At 41.2% G+C, this 23,983-nt stretch overlaps 1 protein-coding gene across 1 annotated transcript in view; it reads right to left on the bottom strand.

Moving 5' to 3' along the window:
- The window catches only part of LOC147022216 (cytochrome P450 2F2-like), a 50,916-nt gene that overhangs the window by 15,735 nt on the left and 11,198 nt on the right, over positions 1 to 23,983 (bottom strand). The window contains exons 2-6 of the mRNA XM_085892912.1: positions 23,813 to 23,975; positions 22,844 to 22,993; positions 11,486 to 11,646; positions 10,305 to 10,478; positions 9,279 to 9,420 (exon numbers count right to left, since the gene is read on the bottom strand). Coding sequence (XP_085749038.1) covers positions 9,279 to 9,420; positions 10,305 to 10,478; positions 11,486 to 11,646; positions 22,844 to 22,993; positions 23,813 to 23,975 — 790 coding nt within the window. The remainder of the gene's footprint in view (positions 1 to 9,278; positions 9,421 to 10,304; positions 10,479 to 11,485; positions 11,647 to 22,843; positions 22,994 to 23,812; positions 23,976 to 23,983) is intronic.

Genomic DNA, 23,983 nt, shown 5'->3' with positions numbered 1-23,983 from the left:
GTTTTCACTACCAACACACAACAATGAATTATTGATTTATTACATACACAGACATCATCACGACCGACATATCACCTTCAATTTTTATTTATTTATTAATACACGCTTTAAGGTTTTCACTACCAACACACAACATTGAATTATTGATTTATTACATACACAGACATCATCACGACCGACATATCACCTTCAATTTTTATTTATTTATTAATACACGCTTTAAGGTTTTCACTACCAACACACAACATTGAATTATTGATTTATTACATACACAGACATCACCGCTACCGACATAGCACCTTCAATTATTTATTTATTTATTAATACACGCTTTAAGGTTTTCACTACCAACACACAACATTGAATTATTGATTTATTACATACACAGACATCACCGCAACCGACATAGCACCTTCAATTATTTATTTATTTATTAATACATGCTTTAAGGTTTTCACTACCAACACACAACAATGAATTATTGATTTATTACATACACAGACATCACCGCTACCGACATAGCACCTTCAATTTTTTATTTATTTATTAATACACACTTTAAGGTTTTCACTACCAACACACAACATTGAATTATTGATTTATTGATTTATTATATACACAGACATCACCGCTACCGACATAGCACCTTCAATTACTTATTTACCTTTCACCATTCTACGTACTACCTACATTCCACCTTGAATTATAAATTTATATACACTTCTCCCTGTCCATTCCCAACATAAAAATTGTAACTATTTCTTGATTAAGTCTTTACCATCTCCACGACTAACAGATCACTTTGAATTATTTATTTATTTATATGCACTTCATCACCACAACCTTCATATTTACCAATTTATTTATTACCCCACACACACGAAGCAAAAGGCAGGGTTAAGCAATTGGTTCATGTCTGTTCGTCTGTCCATGTTATCAGTTTATGATGGAGGAACAGGTTACTGAAATCGAATGTTAGTTATATTTTGAACACGAATCGGAACATTTATAGAAAGAATCGTCTTTCGTTTTACCGTACTTTGTCTCTGAATTCGTCCCGATCACACATGCGCAGGGAGGAGTGAGAAATTCATTTTACTCTGTCTGCCGGCCTGGCAGTCAAATAAAATTGAAAATCATTCCAAAAACAGGGAATTTACTGATTTATCAGGATGTAGTAATGGACACAAACAACAGGCACAAATACCAAATGTAGCATGTTCGATAGGGTGATGTAACAGATGCTGGAGAAAATGGTGGTAGAACCCATAATGTTTTGTTTTCTTTATCAATACGCCTTTAAAGCTCTTTAAACCTTTATTTAAATTTAATAATATATTTAAACACTGTATAACACAAATTGCCCTCAACATACTTCCAAGAACCGTGCAATATATATATATATATATATATATATATATATATATATATATATATATATATATATATATATATATATATATATACATATATACATATATATATATATATATATATATATATATATATATATATATATACATATATACATATATATATATATATATATATATATATATATATATATATATATATACATATATACATATATATATATATATATATATATATATATATATATATATATATACAGTCAAAGCTCGTTACTATGCCACCTCGCTTCTATGCCACTCTCGCTATTATACCACTTTTGCTCGGTCCCGACAAAATTCAATACAAAATAAATTTACTATGCCACCCCTACTCTCCCTACCATGCCACTACTGTGTGACTGTTAAAAGGCACGAGTCGTGAAAAAGTCTGTATTGCGCAGTGCTCGATTAACACACTCACGTCCAAAGGCGAAGCGACGAACTACAGTCCAGCTGCGCACAACATAACTCAATACGTACGCGCATAGACAGACTGTGTCAAAACATGCGATTCTTCTCCCCAATCCCAGCCACAACAAGCCAATCACAACACGCACAACGAGACACAAAAGCGCGAGCACACACACAGACACGCAGGCACACGTACAACAGTGACATCATTTTTTTTTCAAATTCAGCCCATAATGTCAGCTCAGAAACGCAAGCGAACCGACTTTACGCTGAAGGAGAAGAAGGAGATCATCGATGCCGAAGAAGGAGCCGAATCAGTCCAAGTTGGCCACAGGGAGATTAGCAAGAAATGGGGTGTCGAAGTTAAGAGAACCACCGTGAAGGGCATTCTCAGCAAGAACGATGCAATCGAGGCTGCAATCAAAGCTGGATTTCCATCGAAGCGCATGAAGTTGATGCAGGCTCACGACCCGAAGCTTGATGAGGGAGTGCTCATGTGGCTGAAGCAATCAAGAGGACAGAATGTGCCTGTCAGCGGCGATCTGATCAAGGAGAAGGCGATGAAACTGGCCGAGCTGATGCACCATCCCAGACTTCATGGCGAGCGACGGTTGGTTGGGCAATTTCAAGAAGCGCCACGGCATCACGTTCAAGACAGTGCAGGGCGAAGCTGGAGCGGTGGATTCGCAATCCCTTCTTGAGTGGCAACAACAGGTTCTCCGGCCCTTACTCTGGCAGTTCTCCGCAGACGACGTCTTCAACCTGGACGAGACTGGACTCTTCTGGCAGCTGCTTCCGAACAAGACCATGGCTTTCAGGGGAGAGCGGTGTACTGGAGGAAAGAAAAGCAAGCAAAGGATCACTCTTCTGGTTGGGGCAAACATGAGTGGCAGCGAGAAGTTCCCTCTTCTGGTGATTGGCAATTCCAAGAAACCCCGTGCCTTCAAGAACAAAGAGATCCCGGTCAAGTACAAGGCGAACTCGAAGGCGTGGATGACGGCGGAGACTTTCGAGGAGATGTTGCCTGCGTGGGATGGACGACTCCCCCAGCAGGGACGCAGAGTGCTGGTCTGTCTCGATAACTTCTCTGGCCACCCTCCCGAGCTCGAGCTGAACAACATCCAACTGGTCTTCTTCCCACCCAACACGACAGCTAATTCGCAACCAATGGATCAGGGAATCATAGAGAACCTCAATCGCCACTACAAGAAGCTCCTGCTATGCCGCCAGCTTGAGGCCATAGACGAGGGAAAGGAGTTCAAGCTCATGTTGCTCGACGCTCTACACGTCGCCCGGCGTGCTTGGGAGCAGGTCGGCAAGTCGACGATCAGGAACTGTTTCGCGAAGGCCAAGTTCATCGAAGAGGAGATCCAAACTGAGCCACAGGTTGCGGAGCTGCCCGACATCTGGGAAGCTCTGCCTGCTGAGGAAAAGATGCACGAGAACGAGGAGATCGAGCTGTCTGACTTTCTCGAAGCCGACGAGCGCCTCGCGACTGGCGGGTATTTCACGCTGGAGGAGATTGCGGAGGAGATTCTGTGCAGTGAGGAGCCGGTGGAAAGCGAAGATGACGAGGTAACTGTCGAGGAGGAAATCGTTCCGTTCGAGGAAGCCCAGCGCTGTAGCACCGTCCGGAAGTTCATGCAGCAGAGAAGCGGGAAGCCCGGTGTGATGCAAGCGTGCGATCGGCTAGACAACGAGATGCACGAGATCCGCCGAAAGAAGATGCGCCAGCCGACGATTCTTGAAAGCTTTGTGTGTCGTGAATTTCTCGCCATGCCATATGTTAGTGTGTGAACTCTGTTAGTCTGTGTATGTTCTCCGTTCGCTTTGCTTATACAACAGTCGTGCCTTTTACTTGCTGGAATAAATTTTGTCTAAAGATTAACTACAGATGGGTAACTTGAGAAAATAAGGCGGTTTTTACAAAATCTCGTTACTATGCCACTTTTGCTCGGTCCCGACGGGTGGCATAGTAACGAGCTTTGACTGTATATATGTATATGGCATTAAAGGGCGTGGCAGGTGAGATAGTGCAGTGGTGGGGGTGAAGAAGCTGCCAAATGGCTATGTATATCTATGGTGATCAATAAAGCCTCCATCTCCTAAACTGCGACTCAATATCGTCTTATCAAAGTGGATAAGGTGATGGATGGAAAAGACTACTTTAGCAGGGCGAAACTTTGCAAGCCAAGTACGCATGTGAATGTACTTCATTTTCAAACTTTACCCCTCTGTGAGCAAATCTAAATTAATTTCCTATCCATGGGAAACCCCACGTTATGACAAAACTTGTAGCAGGCAGTGGGACAAGATTTTCAATTCTGTGTGCCAGGTACGAGCGGCTCAGCTATCTGGGAGGACTATTTTAGCACCGAATAGACGTTGGTATTACGTCATTGCAAATGGTAGATCATGTGCTGAGGAGCACGGGGTTGTTTTTTAAATCTTTATTTGCTACTTGTCGTGACCCTTCAAAACAGCACATATGAATGCAAGTGGTGGCAAAAGTTCTCATGGAGACTTATAATTACGATCATGGTGATTACATGGATTGATGTTCACCAAACTGCCGGCAGATGGTTTGTTGTGTTTGGCTCGGCAGCACATTCTGTTTAAAATACAATAGCGTCATCTTTTCGATGAGAATACTCGTAGTGGCGGAATCTGGTACACCCAGCACTGCAATAATACTCGTAGTTACCAGTAAATGTGTTAAAATCATTAATATCAAGTATATACTTGAACACTGCGTGGGTTATCATGCTCTATGAACTCTCTGGTTTAGGAGTTATTTCAATGTAAAATCTACATTCCCATTTTGAAGTTGCGGTTGGAGTTTTCTTTTTTGCACCCTTCTTGTAGATGGGAGTGATGTTCACTGACTTTCATACAGGAGAGGGGGAACGGGACACTTGGCATGGGGGAAGGGGCAAGATATGCAATGGGCTCGGGAGGTGAGATGCATGGCAGAGCGGAAGGGGAGCCAGATGTGAAGTGTGGCAGGGGCAGCGACGTGCGTTGCAAGACACCTGACCAGGGCAGGACTGCAGTGAGGAGTGCAAGACATGCAGCTGGTGGTGGGTGACACATGAGTGGTGCATAATGGGAAGTGTTCATGGCTGTGTGCTGGCATTCCCTGCAGACTGGACTTTCATGATCCCCATTTCTGATAAATGAAGACAGATATCATGACGAGGGCAAAATGAATGGTTATTGAAAACAGGAGGAAACAAGAGAGGTGGGATGGTCAATGGACTGAGCTTTTGGAAAATAAATTGTATGAAGAAGAAGAAAAAGAAGAGAAAGACATGAGGAAGAAGAAAATGTGTGCCCTTCGTGATGGACAAGTTCAGAAAATGAAACATTGTAAAATGTCATTATAAGCTGTTATTGTAAGAAGCAAATCATTTCTAGTAAGAGGTATTGAGAATGAAAGATTGAAAGAATGAGCAAGGGAAGGAAATGACAAGCAGAATGAGTTAGTGAATTATTTGTGTTGAATAAAGTTTTTTTTTTTTTAGTTTTTTGAAAAGAAGAGGAGGAAGCAAAATAGAAGTGTAAACCTGAAGAGGCATGCGCCAGTCTTGAGCCAATAGAGAAGAAAAGAGGAACAGAAAGGAAAGTACACAGCGCTGAAGCTGACGACACACATTGACAATGACTGCAAGTCTTGGTGCAAGATTGAAAAAGGTTTACAGGAAATGTCACAACACTATGGTCATCACTCCCGTTTGGCTAAAGCTCCATGACTGGGAGAGACAAAAAAAAAAACCTCAATCAATCTCAATCTCACCTCCCCTCTCTCTGCCCCCCTCTATCTCCCCCCCCTCTCTCTCTCCCCCCCCCTTTGTCCCCCTCTCCCTCTCTCTCTCTCTTTTTGAAATGGAGATAAGGTTTTCCCAAAAGGGGAATTTTATCCCCAAGAGGGGAATACATGAATTTTGTCCAATTCTTTCTTCCTTGAACAGTCTTTGGTGGAGTCTTTTGTAAGAGTGAACGGGCTTGTGGCAGGGTCTGGATCTGATAATTTTTTTAGTGATTCTTCACCATTCAGAGATCAGGCGAAACCGATATATAGCATGATATCTCAAAAAGTCGTGGGCGGATTCAGATGAAACTTGGACAGGTTTGGTGTGTGACAAGGACGAACTGATTAGATGTTGGTGAAGTTCTGATCAGGATCCGACGACTGGAATTTTTAAAGTGATTCTTCACCATTGAGAGATCGGGCTAAAAATGATATCTCAAAAAGTTGTTAACAGATTTGGATGAAACTTGGTGGACACGCTAGGTGTGTGGCAAGGACGAAATGTTTCGATTTTGGTGAAGATCCGAATCTGGATCTGGATATGAGAGTTATTTAATTTTTAATGTGATTCTTCACCATTGAGAGATCGGGCCAAAAACGATATTGTACTGTATGGCATGATATTTCAAAAATGTATTGGGTCCGATATGTTCTCGTGGATCAGGCATTGCGTGGCAGAGGTATGCGCTCTACTGTGCACCCTTCTAGTTTTAATATGTAATGAAAAAGGTCGTTACATATTGGCTCTGAAAAAAACCCAACCCCCTTTAAGTGTAAAACTCAACAAGTCTGGAGACGGCGATGGTTCACGAGCAATGTAAACGGTTCGCCTTTTTTATTTTTTGACCTTTGAGGGGACGTCATGGGCAAACTGGCAGGAATCGGGAAAAACGTAAATGATGAAAGTTGTAGTACTCGAAGAGTACTACTTGCATACCAACTTTCATTCTAAACAGTTGAAAACCCGAGGAGCTCGATGCCCAATTTATTGATTTTTTTTTTTTGACATTTTCTAAGTTCGTGGCCTTGACCTTGGGACGAAAATGAAAAATCGAGCTCCGTGGGGCTATGCAGGTGCCATTGGGCTGACCAAATCCTGAAACCCCTGCCAGATTCGACAAATGTCCTCAGAGAAGATGTAACTTGAAATCGGCTACCCTCTAAAAACATGTTTTTGGGCGTGGCTCCACCCATAATGGGCGCAGCACGCCCATTCTCAGGAAAACACAACAAGATCATGATACAAACCTCACACCCTAATTTTATCAAGATCGGAAGAAAACCCACGGAGCGATGCTCGGGACAGACAGACAGACACACACCCATAATTAATATAGTGGCCATTTATTGACTCGTGAACCAATAACGTTTGGATGCACACCCTCTTCCACCAAACTCCAAACCCCAACCCCACACATTACGCGTTCATCATTTTTGAATGGCCCCTCAGATAAGACATCATTAAGAGGTCAGAGATATCAATAATACTGTAGGAAATGAAATATATCTCACCTGTGATTGAATATTTCTGTGATACTGGCCAGAAACCATTTGAAAATCAAGAAAATATACCATCAGAGATGGGGAATCCCCCACCATTGAATGAAAAAGGTCATACAAATTCCAGATAATGAGGGAAGTGAATTGGAAACAAGACACCATTTGGTCATCATCTCGAAAAAGTTCCCCAGGGGTGAGGAACGTAGTAACCAAAAATAATTGAAATCAGATAAGCGGTTTTCCATTTATTACAAAAAACATTTTTTTCAAGATGGCCGCCCCAGTCGGCCATCTTGGATCCGGCCACGCCCAAAATCAATAGGGTTCTTCCTTTTTAGGTGGTACATGTGTGACACGAATTTCAAATCGATATGGCAAACAGTTTATGAGTTATTGCACTCACAGCTATAAATGTTGACACCCGGACGGATGCACGGACAGCCGGATGACCCGGGTGACAACAATATCCCCCTTCCGCCATGCGGCGGGGGATAAAAAAAATGAATGGTTGCCAAGGTTACCGGCTCCACCCACTACAATATATCATCACTGATTTTTTACACTGAATTCCTGTTTCTGCCAACAATACACTCCAAAAAATATATCCTTTGAGGTGAGACATCGAAGATGTAATTAATCAAACATTTACAATCATTTTACGATCAAAAATCAAATCACGATGTTAACTTGGTTCTTTAAAACGATACGATGTACGTATATTGGGAGGTGTATATTTGGTGAAGTTAGCTAAGATGGCAACCTTTTTTCACCCTTGAGAGTTACGTCTTTAGACGAGCAGTAAAATTACCTTTAAATCAACGTTGTATTTGTACTATGTTCGGTTATTGAATGATTAGCGCATTTGAGAGGTCACGTGACTCCTTTGCCGATTTTACCGATCATGGTAAGGTTTTAATTGACAGTTATTTTTTACATTTGATACCACATATGACGATCGGAGGTTACCACCTCAACAAATATATCGGTATCTGGTTTGAAATCTGAAAGAAAATGGGCTTTGGACAGGTGGCAGCTCATGTGTTTATAATTTATAAATTATGAGAAAAAGGCTGTTTGAAACCCCTTTTTAAATGCACCGTGGTAAACAGTAATCCAATAAAATTTTGTTGTGATTAACCTTCAGAGGTCAGAGGAGTATGGTCACAAACAAACATTTCACATATATATATATATATATATATATATATATATATATATATATATATATATATATATATATATATATATATATATATATATATATATATATATATATATATATATATATATTGTTGCGTGCCGGGGGTCGGTGGCAAGAACGACCGCTCAGTGGGGGAAACTACGTCGTCTCCACCAGACTCCCCGGAATTGTAGGCCGTCGCTCGGATAACTCCGCGAGACCGCAGGTCGATTATCCGACCGTGGTCACCAATATCTCAACCGCGTAGCGTAGGGTCTGTTTGTCTAAAGACAATTTACCTAAGTAGCTACACGATTTAAACTACCAGGGAAGCCATGCCCTCAGAACGCCTGGTCGAACCCGACTTACTCTCATTGGACAAGGTCCTACGGCCCACATTTCCAGGGCGGGGCCTTGGCCCCTGTCGAGAAACCCCAACCGCTCTTTCCATATGGAGTCAAACTTGATGAGTAACAGTATAACGCTGCAAAGGTACGTTGGTGGTGGAGCCGGTTTGCGGTGGATCGTGATGGGCTGAGGGGTCATGCAGCTGGCTTGTTGGTTGTTAGATGTAAAGATTTAATAACTTAACTAAAAGAAGTCGCAACGCATGTTTTTGATTCGCCCACTAGACAAAAGGAAAGGGATCTGACTACACATGTACTTAACGGGATAACTGACTTTTGGGACCCGTATGTTGAAGGCAAATGCTTTACAGATCCGTATCAATATATATATATATATATATATATATATATATATATATATGTGTGTATATATTTATACAACATATTGAAGAATAAGGTTTGAAGAACAAAAATATTGGTATTTCTTAGACTATCATGAGTACCCTGTTCTGAGAACATTTTGAACGGCCCACGTCCCTGCAGAAGATAGTCATCTATTATTTTGACCCTTTGTTGTCTGCTACTTACATTGCAAAAACCTGCATTCTTTTACTCACATTGAACTTCAGGATGAGTAACCATGAGCAAAAGAGCCCAGCGCAGTGTTGTTGATGTGGTCACAACTCCAGAACCAAACAGATCATGCAGAACCAAAGTCAAGGTCCCCTTCGAATATAGTGTCTCATCGTTGTTCTTTTGCTGTCACATGCACAGAAATTCACCACTTTTATCAACACCGATAACACAACTTTTCAAAGATAAAGTTATTGATGCTTTCTGAATCAAATGGTACATGGACTTTATTGAACTCGTCATGATTCTACCATTAAGATGACTGTGCAGTTGATTCACTGGTGGATGTGTGAACTGTGTTGGCAAAGACTGCACTTGAACTTCGTCGCAATGGATCAGCCAGCGGTGCTTGCAAGAACAACCATATTGCACTCCAGAGAGCTTCACTCTCAAGTAAGATAATCCCTTCCCTTCTGCTCTGACCCAACCCAAGATGTAAATGTGATGAAACGGTTTCAAGGATAGATCAGTGGCATTCAGATATTTGGAGTAAATAAATAAAGAGGTAAGTTGGATGCAGAGATTGCAGGCTTTGATGCCAGAGATGAGAGTGTGGAAGAGGCAATAAAATGTGTTCAGTTCTTGCATTTCATGAATACTGTCGTGACTTTTAATGACCTTGTGAATCCTTTATCCTGCCAATTCCCAAATACTGTGTTGATTCAGCCATTATTGACTGCTGTGCTTATGATCCATGTAAATGTATGCTGATGGCTCCTCGTTGTCTTCTTGCATGTAAAACAAATTAATAGAAAAATTTCCACCTTCAACCAACTATTACTGCAATCGGCCAAAAGCATTTATCATAATGACTACTTACCCTCACCCTTTTTGCCTATGTCTATTTCTTGCAAGCAAGTATATTTTAATGAAAATTCAAGTGATTTGTTTTTTAATTTGTGAACTCTGACTTGCAATATTAAGCAAACATTGAAAATAATAAAATGCTTAAGAACAAAACTTTGTTGGGAAAATGTAGTTATAATAGGAAAAGAGAGAAACTGCTTTACCTCGGCCCCCTGCATAAGGAAGGCATCGATGTAATCCTCAGGAGTGAGCTTTGATTCTGCATACAAATGCTGATTCATTTTACTGTTTATGAACTTTATGATCCGCCCGACATTTGCCACAAGCTTCTGGTGTGAGCCAGGCAAGTAATGCATGAAGGGGCAGAAATTATACACCTGTGGAAGGAAAATAAGTTTTCATTATGGTTTAACAATTACCAACTACAAAGTATCTCAAAATGCAAGGACCCTCCGCGTCTAATTTGTGCTCAAACTAAACTTGATGAAAACAACAGCTAAAAATAAATAAATAAATAAATACATAAATGGAGTAAAATTTATTAAATAGTGTTCTCCATATTCTTATAATAAATGTTTGTTGAAAATTTGATGAAAAAAGTTCAAATGTTAAATAAAGAAACACGGGGAAGATTACAAAACCCATACATCGAGCGCTGTGTGGTGGAGGGGCTAATGAGACCTATTTGTACTTAGTGTGACTTCGCCCTTTGACCCAATTATTAATTTGTCTTCTCCATATTCTCATAATTAAAGGTTTGTTGAAAATTGACAAAAGCTGAAGTGGTAAAAATAAAAGTTATGGCCTGGACACGCACGCACACACGCACACAATATATCAATGTTGTCATCCTATAACCTGTAATTAAACCTGCCATGTATGTGTGCCATGCCTATGTAAGTGTGTCTTTCACCACTACACGTCTGTGGCTTTATAGTTTAAACAATAGTTAAATATCATTTATCAAAGGTTCAAAGTATAGGGCTATTGGACTTGTGAAGTACAAGGCCCCCTATACTTGTGTAACACATGAAATACAAGTGAGAGGGAGAGAGCGTTCAAGAGGTGGAGAACTCTTTGTAAAGTGTGCCAATGTGTGCCCACTTCAGGATGTATTTGGTTCAACATATTCATATTTTTGTTACTGTAAAGTAGAAATTAAATGTCACTCGGTTGTGTTTTAACACTGCGGTATAACAAGGAATCTCGACGCAGGAGGAGGCCATTCGGATTTTCCAGAGTATTCCTGATATTTTCCTTTTCATGTAAATATTATACAGCAACCGCCAAAAAGTTTTCACAGTTAACTTCATCTCTACCAGAATTCACAAGGTGGCATTGGAACTCCTCCTTTAAAGCCGGACGTCCGCACAGAATCTCGCACCTTAGCAGAAGCGTTTCCAAGCAAAACGAAGTCTTCATTCAGAAGATGAAGCAACTGGACGAATTTTTCATCATCGTACTCGTAGCGTTGACCAAACAACATGGAGCAAATGATGTTTGCCACAGCAGAGTTCAGACTATCAAATGGTTCAAATGGTTCCCCTACAGACACAAGAGAAATCATTGACATCATGTTGAACCTTTCAGGCTTCTTTGTCACATTCATCCATTCAATTCAAACACTCAAGTCAGGAGAGTGCACTTTGCAACATCAGGTCAGGAAGATAATTAACTAAGTTATACACCATTAAAACCACTGCCTAATTACTTGATACAAAAGTTGCTTGGTTCATTGAACAAGTTGTACATGCACAGCATTGTGAATTATAAGTTACAGTCGACTCGATTTAAAATGAATAGCTTTGAGTCTAATTTTGGGGCGAGCAAGGATACATTGAGGTACGTACACTCGTCTCTAAGCTGTCTAACTTGGGTTTGAATCTCAATCAAGCTATAAACTGTGATCCTGGTGTATCATTGGCAGGGCCATTCATCAGTGTGTGTGTGTGTGTGTGTGTGTGTGTGTGTGTGTGTGTGTGTGTGTGTGTGTGTGTGTGTGTGTGTGTGTGTGTGTGTGTGTGTGTGTGTGTGTGTGTGTGTGTGTGCTTTAGGTGGACGTTAAACTGAGCGTCCTGTTTGCTCGCATTCATTAGTGGAAATTAAGGAAGAGGAGGCGAGCTATCGCCGGCATCCTCAACAAATTCCAAATTTCTGCTCTAATCTAGATAGGGTGCTGCATCAACAGCACAGCCACACCCCCAGAAATAAGGCAACCATGTGCTGCACACAAAATTAATAAAGTCAAATTTTGATAACATGATTTAAATAATAGTTTCATCTTTAAAAATATTTATTTATTGCAATTGCTTCATCAAAACTAGAAACATCTACTCCCTTTGGAAGTGGTGAGCTGCGGCAAATGTATTTTGTGCCTGTTGCTAGTTATACTCCCTTCCCTCCAGCAGGAGTCAGTAAACAAAGTACACTGTGCCATGCATGCAGGCAAAAATCGCAATTCATCAATCCACCCTAATGGGGTGGAGGGTGGGGGTTATATTGTGCCCATGACCTGAGTCTGGGTACCCCAAGCCTGTTTGCAAAATTTGGTGGAGATCGGCCAAGCCGTTTGAGTCTATAAGGTACATACATACATTCATACATAAAGTACATAATCACTAATTTCAGTAAAAAATTAGCAACCTGCATCGGTTGAAAGAGAAGTCAAAACAAATAAGAAATAAAATACCCCATGGTGATTGATCTGCCATAAACAAAAGTGAAGCTGATGTTGGTGGCTGGGATGTTCTGGGCCGGATTGAGGGTCTACTCACTCCTACACCAAGCAAGTTTGGAATGCCCTGGGTTGATGGAGCGATGCACCCAGGCATCTTGCATCATCGGTGCCGTAATCAGGATGCAAAACCAAGCACTAGTTCAGCCATAGTGGGAAGGGGTGGGGGGGGGGTCTTAAAGTGTCTGATCGGTCTTGAGGGTTTTAGGGTTCTCCAGAGTCTTAAAGGTCTTAAGAGTCAAGGTGGTTTTTCTGGTTCCAAGGGTCTTGGAGTTCTTAATGGTTCCGGAGGGTCTTAGGGGTCTAAATGGTTCTAAAGGGTCTTCGACCCATAGCAGGACTGACTAACTGAAGGACATCGTTAAATCTTTCACAACCTTTCTCGACGACGAGCTAAAAGTTATACTTAATGTATATTATTACATTTCAAGTTTTTTTATTATACAAAATAATAATACATTTTATAACAGTATTTTATTGTATTAAAAATATATTTCTTTTTTTCATGATATTAATGCGTCATGATGTTGTGGAATATGACCGCATGACGTTTGTTGCACGAGAACCGTAATATCCATCATTTGTAAATAAAAAAAAATACATTTTTTTATTGTCAGTCATGCACCATGACTGTGTGATGCACCACAATGTTGTGTGATGCACCATAACGTGCTGTGCCAATTTTATAACTAAATGTTTTTATTTTGGAATATTTTGAAATGAAAAAGTTTTATTTTTTAACCATATCAATTTTTTTATGATATTAATTTTTTACTCCATTACTGCACCTTGACTGTGTGATGCACCGTGATTTTGCACTGTGACTGCTCGATGCACCACTACATCACACGACACACACGGCACGACATGCAACGTAGCGCGACGTGCCACGATGTTGCACGACCCGCGACATCTCACAACTCAGCACGCCAATTTCCTAATCAAGAAAAAAATTCAGTTTTGTTTGTTACAAATTATTACGGTATATTTAAAACAATTATTTTATGAAACAACATTTATTATGTAATTTTTTAATTTATATATTTTAAAATGAAAATTTTTATTGCATAATAAATTTGTTATACAATTTTTTTCATTATATTAAAAAGATGTTATTACCGGGATTACATTAAAAAAAAAAACAATTTGGGAGGGGGGGATTACATAAAATATAATATACTTGGATTACATAAAAACATTTTTATATTTTTATTTTTACATTAAAAAAATATTAAATTTCTTTATTATATCAATGTGCCATGAATATGTGATGCTCCGCAATGTTGGTTGTGACTGTGCGAAGCTCCGCAACGTAGTGCGACATGCCCCGACATAGCACCGCTCAATGTTTGTCACTGTATGTGCTTTGATTTTCCTGCCAGGAGATAGGACATTGAGAGGGGTTAGTGGGCTCGGGAGGGACAGGTTAGCTCGCAGGGTTTTGAAGGACAGAGAAGCCAGGTTAGAGTTAGTTTAGAGGGATTAAAGGTGATATGGTTAGTTCAGAGAGATTAGTGGGACAGGTAGGTTTTGTTAGGACTGAAGTCAGCCACCTGATCTGCAGCACCCATGCGTCCCTGCTCCTACGATGAGAACAAGCTAATCGAGAGGCTGGCCAGCAACACCTGCCGGCCCAGTTTGCCATGTTTGCCCTTGGCAAGGTGCGGCTTGTGCCTCATCAGTTTGCCTGCCACCCTTGTCATGCCCCTTCCTCCAATAACTAACTGATCATGCTTGAGGGACAAGGACCTTGCATGTGGCTCATCATTTTATGGATCAGAGACCAATTGTGGCAGTGCCGTCCTGCTGTCAGACATTTACAAAGACCAGCGATGGACCAGCAATGATTGTATACAGTAAACCATAAAATATTGTGGGTTCCAACATCACAGGTTTCGACCAATCACAGGCAACCTATGTTCCAATTTCATTATCCCGGGATTTCATGTAGTAGTAGGAGTAATAGTTTATTCAACCAAAGATAAACATTCAAACATAGAGAAAACAAAATGGCTGCAAAATAGAACATTGTAATATATTTAAATTGCATTCTAATTAACATGCAGATAAAAGAGACATTATAACAAGGGACAGATGAATTCACAAATGGACTTGATCACTGCAAACCCCAATAAAAGACAACCATCCCCATTATACATGTGACATATAAACCATTAAGGGAGAAGTGCGCTAGATCAGCCTCTCACCAGCTGTACATAGTGAGGAATGACAAGTACATGACAAGGAATACAAACAAATTACACTACAAAATATAATGACCACAAGGCAGGATAGACACGATAAGAGGGTGAATATCACAAAAAGCAGGGGGGGGATTAGAGAATAGGTACAATAGCACATCACCAGATGGAAAAAGAGATAAGGTAAACATGAGAAAGAGGGAAACCAGGGAAAATGGTATTAAAGAAGGGAAAAGGAAAACTCAGCCTGGAAGCCAGGCTATATAATGTTCAAAGAAACATAGAGCTAAAAAGTGTGAGCTACCTTCGACAAGAACGCAGGGACAGGTGTTCTCATGCAAATATAGTGTAAAACATAAAAAGAGGACAGCAGCTACACTGTATATCAAATCAAATAAAATCATCATCAAAATCAGCAGTATGTTCATGAAAAGACATACATGTAAATTGCTTTCTACTTTAAAAATCTTAGAAGAGGAAGGACGTCATTTGAAAAATAAAAAGGGAGAAATTTTATTCTTATACAAAGTTTCATTTCGAACAGTCAAGGCGTTTGAGCTAAGGTGAGTCATTGTTTGTGTTCTGTGTAAGATTACATGCCATTATGAGCCTTGTGTTGTTTCCCGTGCATCGTTTTTAATGAGCCCAAACGTAAAGCGATGGACAAAGTTAGTTGTACCAAAAGGCAGAAAAAAGGTTATGAGGTTTGGTGAAAAGATTGAGTTGTTAGATCAGTTGGTTCGAGGTGAAAATGCAGCATCTGTATAGGCCACCATTACAGGGTCAATGATTGCAGGTATAACCTTCTCCATTGTACTATTCCTCATTCCTAAACCTTCATTTTCCTTCAAACCTCATTCCCAAACCCTTCATTCTCGGTACCTGGATTCGAACCCATGTTCTCAAATACACTTTTCTCATGTGCAGCTCATGAAACTAATCGAGGCGAAGGGATTTATGACGGAGTAGGTTTTTAACATTGAAGAGACAGGATTATTCTGGAACAAGATGCTATGTCGTACCTTGCTCTCTAAGCACGGAATATCATAGCTCAAGGTTAGGTGATTATTACCTCCGCCACTGAAGGTGAAGGAGGTTATGTTTTTACTTGTCTCTTTCTGTTACTTGCAAAACCGAAGATTTTTCAACTATATTGGTTCATCTATTTTGTTATTCTGTTGGTCTGTCTATTTGTTGCCGAAGGGTCACAATTTTAAACCGATCTTCACAAAACTTCACCATATGGTAGAGTTTGTCACAAGGAAGAAGCTTGTTGTTTTGGAGGTCAAAACGTCAAAAGGTCAACATAGGCCAAAGGTCAACAACTTAGGTGAGATTTCTAAAATCAATGTCAACTGGCCCCCACACTTTTCAGCACTTGTATGGACTGGATTTTAGGGAGGATGTCGGAAAGATCAAGCTGCGGTGCATCGTTTGGGAATGTCAAGATCTCGGACCTTGATTTTGCAGATGATGCAGTCATCTTTGCGGAGACTTTAGATATCCTTTTGGGGGCCCTCGAGGTGCTGAATGAGGAGTCGGAGCCGCTGGGATTGCGGGTTTCTTGGGTCAAAACTAAGATCCAGGCTTTCGGTGACATCTTGGATGCTGCTGTCCTGTCTGTGTCTGTTTGTGGTGAGGATGTTGAGGTCGTGGAGAGATTCACTTACCTTGGCAGTGATATTCATGTCTCTGCTGGCTGTGAGTCAGAGGTCATTTGACGTCTGGGACAGGCCTGGGGAGTCATGGATTCACTGGATCATGGGGTGTGGCACTGCCGGTACCTGTGCGGGAGGACGAAAGTCCGAGTCTTCAGGTCCTTGGTACTTCCAGTCTTGCTCTATGGATGCGAGACTTGGACTCTGACCAAGGATCTGAGACGGAGACTTAATTCCTTTGGTACCAGGTCTCTTCGGAGAATCCTTGGCTATCGCTGGTCGGATTTTGTGTCCAACGAGCGGTTGCTGAGAGAGACTCGGATGAGATTTGTTACCTGCATAGTCCGGAAGCGTCAGTTGCGGCTGTATGGACATGTGGCTCGTTTTCCTGACGCTGATCCTGCTCACCAGATTCTCTCAGCGAGGGAGTCTCATGAGTGGAGGAGGCCAGTGGGCCGACCACGTGCCTCGTGGTTGCAGCAGGTTGACCATCATCTCAAGGAGATGGGGATAGGCCTGGCATCTGCCTGGGGGATGGCCAGACGGAGGCCCCTGGAGTACCGGCGGAAAGTGGACGCAGTGACGCGCTGTTCTTGCACATGCTCCCATACCTGACCTGACGTGTATATATATATATATATATATATATATATATATATATATATATATATATATATATATATATATATATATATATATATATATATATATATATTGAAGTGTTTATTTCAATTGTAATGTGTTTATTTCTGGTTGCCGTCGATCTTCCTAGATATTTTCTCGAAGTCCAGGAAGCAAACCCCCTCCTTCCCATTGGCGCTTGGTTTCCAACCCCATGGCAATCATTTCTCTTCGTGTGGACATGTATGAAGATATTTTTTCCTGCATGAAAATGTCGCACTCAGGGATCCGATAGGCTCGATAAACATGTGCTAAAGGGACTACACGTGGCATGTACTGGAGCCAGCAGGGCTGAGGAAGGACCAAGCTCATCGGCTGAGGAATCTTCTCGAATTCCAATGACAATGTTAACAACAACCTCCAGGTCAATGCCGCATTGACACGGGCAGTGCAGTGAACCATGGGTGCAGCCAATGAACACCGCCTGGATACAGGGCAGGCCAATGGGGAGACAGAGCTATGGCGGATTATAATGGCACAAGATAGACCTCCGAGACACTGAAGCAGCGTTTGGAAGTGCAGATATGAAGCTGCTCAGTCACGAAGCCCTGCCTCTCATTGGGCTTTAAAAGTCAGGAGATGAGCAGAGAAGAGGTGGTGTGTCTGGGAAATCTACAAGAACAAGTGAGGATGAATGAGCTGGTGTTCCTGGTGCAGTGGAGGGCTGGTAAACAGACTGAGCTGGATGGATGCACTGACCACGACACACTGATTTACGCGATCTGTCTCTTGCTTTCCCTAAATCTAATTTGTTCCGTTTGAACACACAGAGCATCTTGGCTTACTGTCTTGCATTTTATGCTTTCCTCGAAAGCAATACACACATTCACCATTTTCACCTCTCCCTGCACTGTGCATTACATTCTCTATCCTCCTTTTTTTCTCCCCCCCTCCCCTCTCCTTCACTGGGACCAACATAAACCTGACCCTCCTATGACTCAAACCTCTGTCTCTTTCTGTGTGTCTCTGTGTCTCTCTCCCTCTCCCTCTCCCTCTCCCTCTCCCTCTCTCTCTCACCTTGTTTCCCTGGAATGACTGAGGTGCCTGTGTTGTAGAACCTGTGATTAAGTGACTGATGAAGGCTGGGCTTCAGTGATCGGAGTAAGAGCTTTCTCCTGAAACTGCTTGTAATTATGTGCTCCTTAAATTTCACAAATAATTTCCCAAACTGCCTGATTGTCCTTTTCCCATTGGTTAGAACATAGTGTGGATAATGACAGGGAGTTTAGCACCACCGTTTCATTGTGGTTATCTATAGCCAATGTTCCACTTATGTTATCATTTGGCTGATTTGATTAATAGCAGTTGAGCATTAGGAAGCACAGTCCTTATCTTCTTCTTCTTTCGGCTGCTCCCTTTAGGGGTCGCCACAGCGGATCATCCGTATGATCCGCATAGTGATTTGGCACATGTTTTACGCCGGATGCCCTTCCTGACGCAACCCTGGTCGCCTCTTACGACACAGGGATATGGTACACCTATTTTAACCGGGGTATACACCGGCCCAGTACACTGGTACTCATTTCGCCGACCTCGGAAGGATGACAGGCTGAGTCAACCCCCTGGTGTATTAATTCAGTGGCCCAACGGGGCTTGAACTCAGGACCTTTTGGATTCCAAGCCGCAGTCCTAACCACTGCGCCAACACCAGGCTGGAAGCAGAGTCCTTATCTAGGGTGATTAATTTTCCGGGAAGGTCATGCGAGATTTGGACGCTGGACCTGACCTTTTTCTTGTAATGTTGAAGGCAACAGGCATGGACTGAATAGTCCTCATCGAGGCCAAGCCTTAGATAAAAGAACTGCATGAATTGAAAAGTAAGGAAAGAAGGAATAGTCTGAGTTTTTGAGAAAGTAAAAAAAAAAATCTGCTTTCTGAAAAAAGGGGAAGGTCATAAGTGTTTGGGAACACATGAGGAGGTACAGGGTTCCAGAGTTTGGCAGTGGAGGGAAAGAAACAAACATGGTAACAGCCCACCCTTGAGTTGCCAATGGCCACACAATAATCATGTGATGTAGTGGCTTGTCGAGTATCCCTTGGTCTCGCTCATGGTGGAGGTCCACAAGCAGCAAGTTCTTGCGAGCAGAAACCAAAGTAATATCTGTAGAAAAGAGAAAGAGAGCCCACTATGCGGCGTAATTTGAGCGGGTCAAGGTTTGAGGTCACATTGGTAGAGTTGACAAGTCGAATAACATTGTATTCCATTCTGTCAAGTAAGTATGTGGAGCTGGAACCTCCCCAGGTGTGAGAGCAGTCTTCCTACAAGGATGAATCAATCCTTTATATAGTTGGAGCAACTGTTCAGAAGAGAAGAATCTTTGACATCTGAATAGGACTCCAAAATTCTTTGCTAAGCTTCACGAAATTAAGGGTCTCAGACGGTGTCTGTGATTGCTTAACAACTCATCGCCGCTGTCGAGTTATCTGTGGTTTGGCTTCAGGGTCATCGGCCGGGAACTCACTTCGCAACCCCCACTGGAGGAGAACCTGAAACAATATCAATGTGTCGCAATGTCACGTGATGTCCCGCGACATCACTGACACATCGCAGCAATGGTCTGGCCACTGTCTCCATGACGTTGCACAACACAGCACAACAATTTTCTTCATGAACAAAAAGTTTACTAAAACACTTACTATATAAAAAATTATTATAATATTAAGATTTTGTGTTGTACATTTTTTTAATTCAATTTTTTAAACCATACTAAACATATATATATATGTATATATATATATATATATATATATATATATATATATATATATATATATATATATGTATATATATATATTTTTTTTTAATTAAAATTTTATTTTTACAATGCTGTTTTTTTATTACATGAATGTGATACTGTATCAACTATAAAATACGTACTATTGGACCCGCTCTTCACCGATTCGCTATTTACGGACACCACATATTCGCGCTTAATAAAATGTGACCTGCTTATACATTTGCGGCCCTGTGCTTCGCGTATTTGCGGTTTTTCGCCGGTGTATTCGCATTACTTTTTTTTGAGGTGTATTTTGCGGTTGAAGCAATGCCCCGCTATTCACGGATTCACCATTCGCGGCATTTTCCAGGAACGATTCCACCGCAAATAGCAGGGTCCGACAGTACTATTACAACTTGGTTATAGCTATGAATGTGCTCTTGCCATGATGCAAATGGCAAACCACTTTAGACCCCGTAATTACAGCTGTATCAATGCAGTCAGTTATTTAGTTTCAGCAGAGATCGTACTCCACTTAAAATTTACATCCAATACCCACCCACACATAAGATGGGTAAAGAGCTCATACATCATATTTAATTCAAGGAAAAAAATTCCTGTCAAGCTAACATTAGGTTCATGTAAGTTTGTTTCAATATTATAAAAAAACAATGAAAATAAATGCACAGCCAACCAAACATTGCACAAAGTCCGACTTCATCGAGTTTGTAATGATTGTAACAGGTAAGACAAAAATATCGAAATTAAATTTATTTTTGCTCAGTTGCATTATGTTAAAAATATAACCCCCAACCCCACCTCCCCCATCCCCCACCAACACAAGGAAAGGAATCAATCCACGGATGCATTTCTAGCTCTCTGGTTGTCATCTATGCTGAGAAATCCCATCTTTTATTTAAAAAGGTGAAAATAAAACAAACTTACATGACAACAAGCCGGTAGGCGACATGGGTGGTCGCTATATAATTGCATACTAGTCAAAAACTTTTTGATGGATCCGGTTGAAAATTTTTGACAAAGAGTTTGATTATAGTGCGCATAAAAGCACAGAAGGCGATTTTTGATTTTCGGAATTTTTTTTCGGATTTTTTCAAAAATTTCAGTCTTGTTGCGGGCAACGGTGGCGTCCATAGCAACGGTGCTCAAAAGCATACTAGATCCTGGTATGAACCTACCAGTCAAGTTTCATCAAAATCGGTTGACTCCTCTGGCCTCCAGAGCTTTCCATTACATACAAACAAACAGACAGACGGAAAACCTGAGAGTAAGGGTAGTCTAGCGACCACCCAACAAAATGAATCGCATTTACTTGAGCTCAAAGACTGAATTGCACAGCCAAAGAAAGCTTGCATCTTGAGCTGAAGGCCAAAGCTTGACATTGTCATACAAATACATACATCCTGGCCCACATGGCCAGAATGATTGGGCATGCCAGAAATGCTCTCTGATTGGGGAGCGCTGGTCTTTGTTGAGAAATCAAACATTCCAGTAAAGATAAGGACATGTACTTCAGCCCGATGACCGAGGTACTGGTCAAACAAAGGTTATGAACCGAACACACATGGACTTTGGCCCGAAGGCCAAAGCTCATGGTCAAATAAAAATACATACATCATAGCTCACAGGGCCAGAATACACAGTCATACCAGAAGTGATGAGGGACCACTGTTCATCATCAGCATGGATTGCCCCCCTCCCCCTTCCTCATGAGCTTAACTGGCAAGCAATCCTATGATGGAGCATACTTGAGAATTTGCTGAAAAGTAATGCCTCCTATTATTTTCTCCAAAGCAGGTCAAGATATTTGAATGAAACAAAGTGCAGTCTGCAAATTAGTTTGTGCCACCACTGGGTGTGAAGTTTTGTGATTCTGATAAAAGATGTCTCAGTGCTTTGTTCGTGAAGACAGCAGAGGGCAGCATGACATTGTCAGTGCTGTGAAGCATGAAGTGCAGGAGATGATAGTTGGGATGACGAACTGGATATGAGAGTTGGGTACACCATCACGAACCTGAGACTAAAAGACGGTCAATGGAGTACCACGACAAAGGTTCACCAGCCCTGACTTGGATCCATCAGATTTTCATCTCCTCCCAAAACTTAAGGAACAACTTCATAGAGATGATGATATCAAGGCTGTTGTGAAGTGCTGGTCAAGTCAGCAGGGTGCACAGTTTTATAGTGACTGCATTACAAAACCACTTGAATGTTGGCAAAAATGAGTGGACCACAGTGATAATTATGTTGAGAAACAAATATGCACCATGATAGAATAAAAGGTTGATGCTAATATCCATCTTCGTTTCATTCGAATATTTTTACCTGTTTTGGTGAAATAGGATAGGAGGCATTACTTTTCAACATGCCCTTCTACAAGTCGCACCTCTTCACTGTTATGGAGCTATGAACCCACATCCCACACCAGCAGTTGATGCAAACCTAACTAACAAAGGCACTTGCTATGTATGCATTCATTTTACTGTTATATCATACAGTGAATGATCACCACATTGTAGATTTCACAATTTACATGAATACATATTACCACAAGAACATCTCCATGATTTTTAGATGGGATGGCGTGGATGCGAGAGAGGAGGTGGGGGTTGGGTGGGGGAGGGAGTTGATTCTTACAATACTCTCTGTGTGTATCTTCCCATTTGGAAAAAATGTGACCGATACTTTAAGGTTAGTGTGATTCACAATGATACCGAATGGTGTACTATTTACCTTCATGATGACCAATCTGTTGCAGAAGGAAAGACGATTCCTTAATAATGTGTTCTTCAATGCTGCGTTGGCCGAGACCAAGGTTGCGTAGGGTAGTGAGGGTGAAGCGGCGCAATACGCGATGGCCCTCTCCACGGCGCCACAGAACTCCTGCCGTGGAATAAATTATTCAACAAACTTGCTTTCCCAGATTAGTTTTTCTTTTCATAATAAGAGTGCCTGTGTTGACTCTTTAAGGGCTTGTTGGTCAACATGCCCATTCTGGACTGAGACCATTTATCACAGGAAATGTTTTTTTTTTCTTTCTGGAAACGAGGAATGACCTCGTGCATGAAGTTCCACCAATCTCACTTTCCAAACACCACCAGAGATTTGACGATAACCAATCTCTTTATGGTTAAAGAAGACAGACTTAGACAAGTTAAAGTGCCAATTTCCAGTCAAGAAAATATTTTTCATTCTGGACTGCAGTCAGAATCCCTGAGGAAGTAGGAATAAACAAAAACATTCCCTGTATGTGTTTATCCAATCAGGAACATAACTAGGATTTTCAAAATGGGGTTAGGGTTGTCCGGAATTAACCAAATGATGTCCATGTGATTCAAAAGCGGGAGGGAGGGTGCACGGTATCCCAAGGCCAAAATTATTTTTCAGCAAGGAAGACAAAGAAAAATATATTCATTAAATCACAGAACAAGAGCTTTTTATGAGGAAGTCCAAGAGCTTTTCGTCCACTCCCACCAAGGCTACATCCTTTCTCGATGCATATAATGACCAAAGTATTAGAGATAATCTGCTATCTAAGTGTCACAAAAGTGATAAAGTTTGGATGAGTAAACTGGATGCAGATTTACAATTAAGATATTCATAACCCTAGAAAAGTGCAGAGGTACGTAATCAAGTCAAAAACAGCAAAATAGGAATTTTTTAAAATGCAAAGCCATAATATTTCGTTCTGTATCAAATTACCATTGTTGAGGCCATTATTTTCAATCAAGGGATAAACTGGTCGTTCACAAAACTCATTTCCATGTCTAAGCAAAGCATCATGCACCGTCTTGTATCCAGAAACCACCACCACTTTTGTCGTTCCCAGGCGAACACTGAAGACCGGTCCATACTTCTTTGACAGCTGAGAGG

The sequence above is a fragment of the Eptatretus burgeri genome, chromosome 8, assembly GCF_056783735.1.
Source record: "Eptatretus burgeri isolate ZD-2024b chromosome 8, Ebu_testis_v1, whole genome shotgun sequence".
Classification (NCBI taxonomy): domain Eukaryota; kingdom Metazoa; phylum Chordata; class Myxini; order Myxiniformes; family Myxinidae; genus Eptatretus; species Eptatretus burgeri.
Note: the sequence above shows the minus strand (reverse complement) of the source record. Positions and strands in the feature narration are given on the sequence as shown.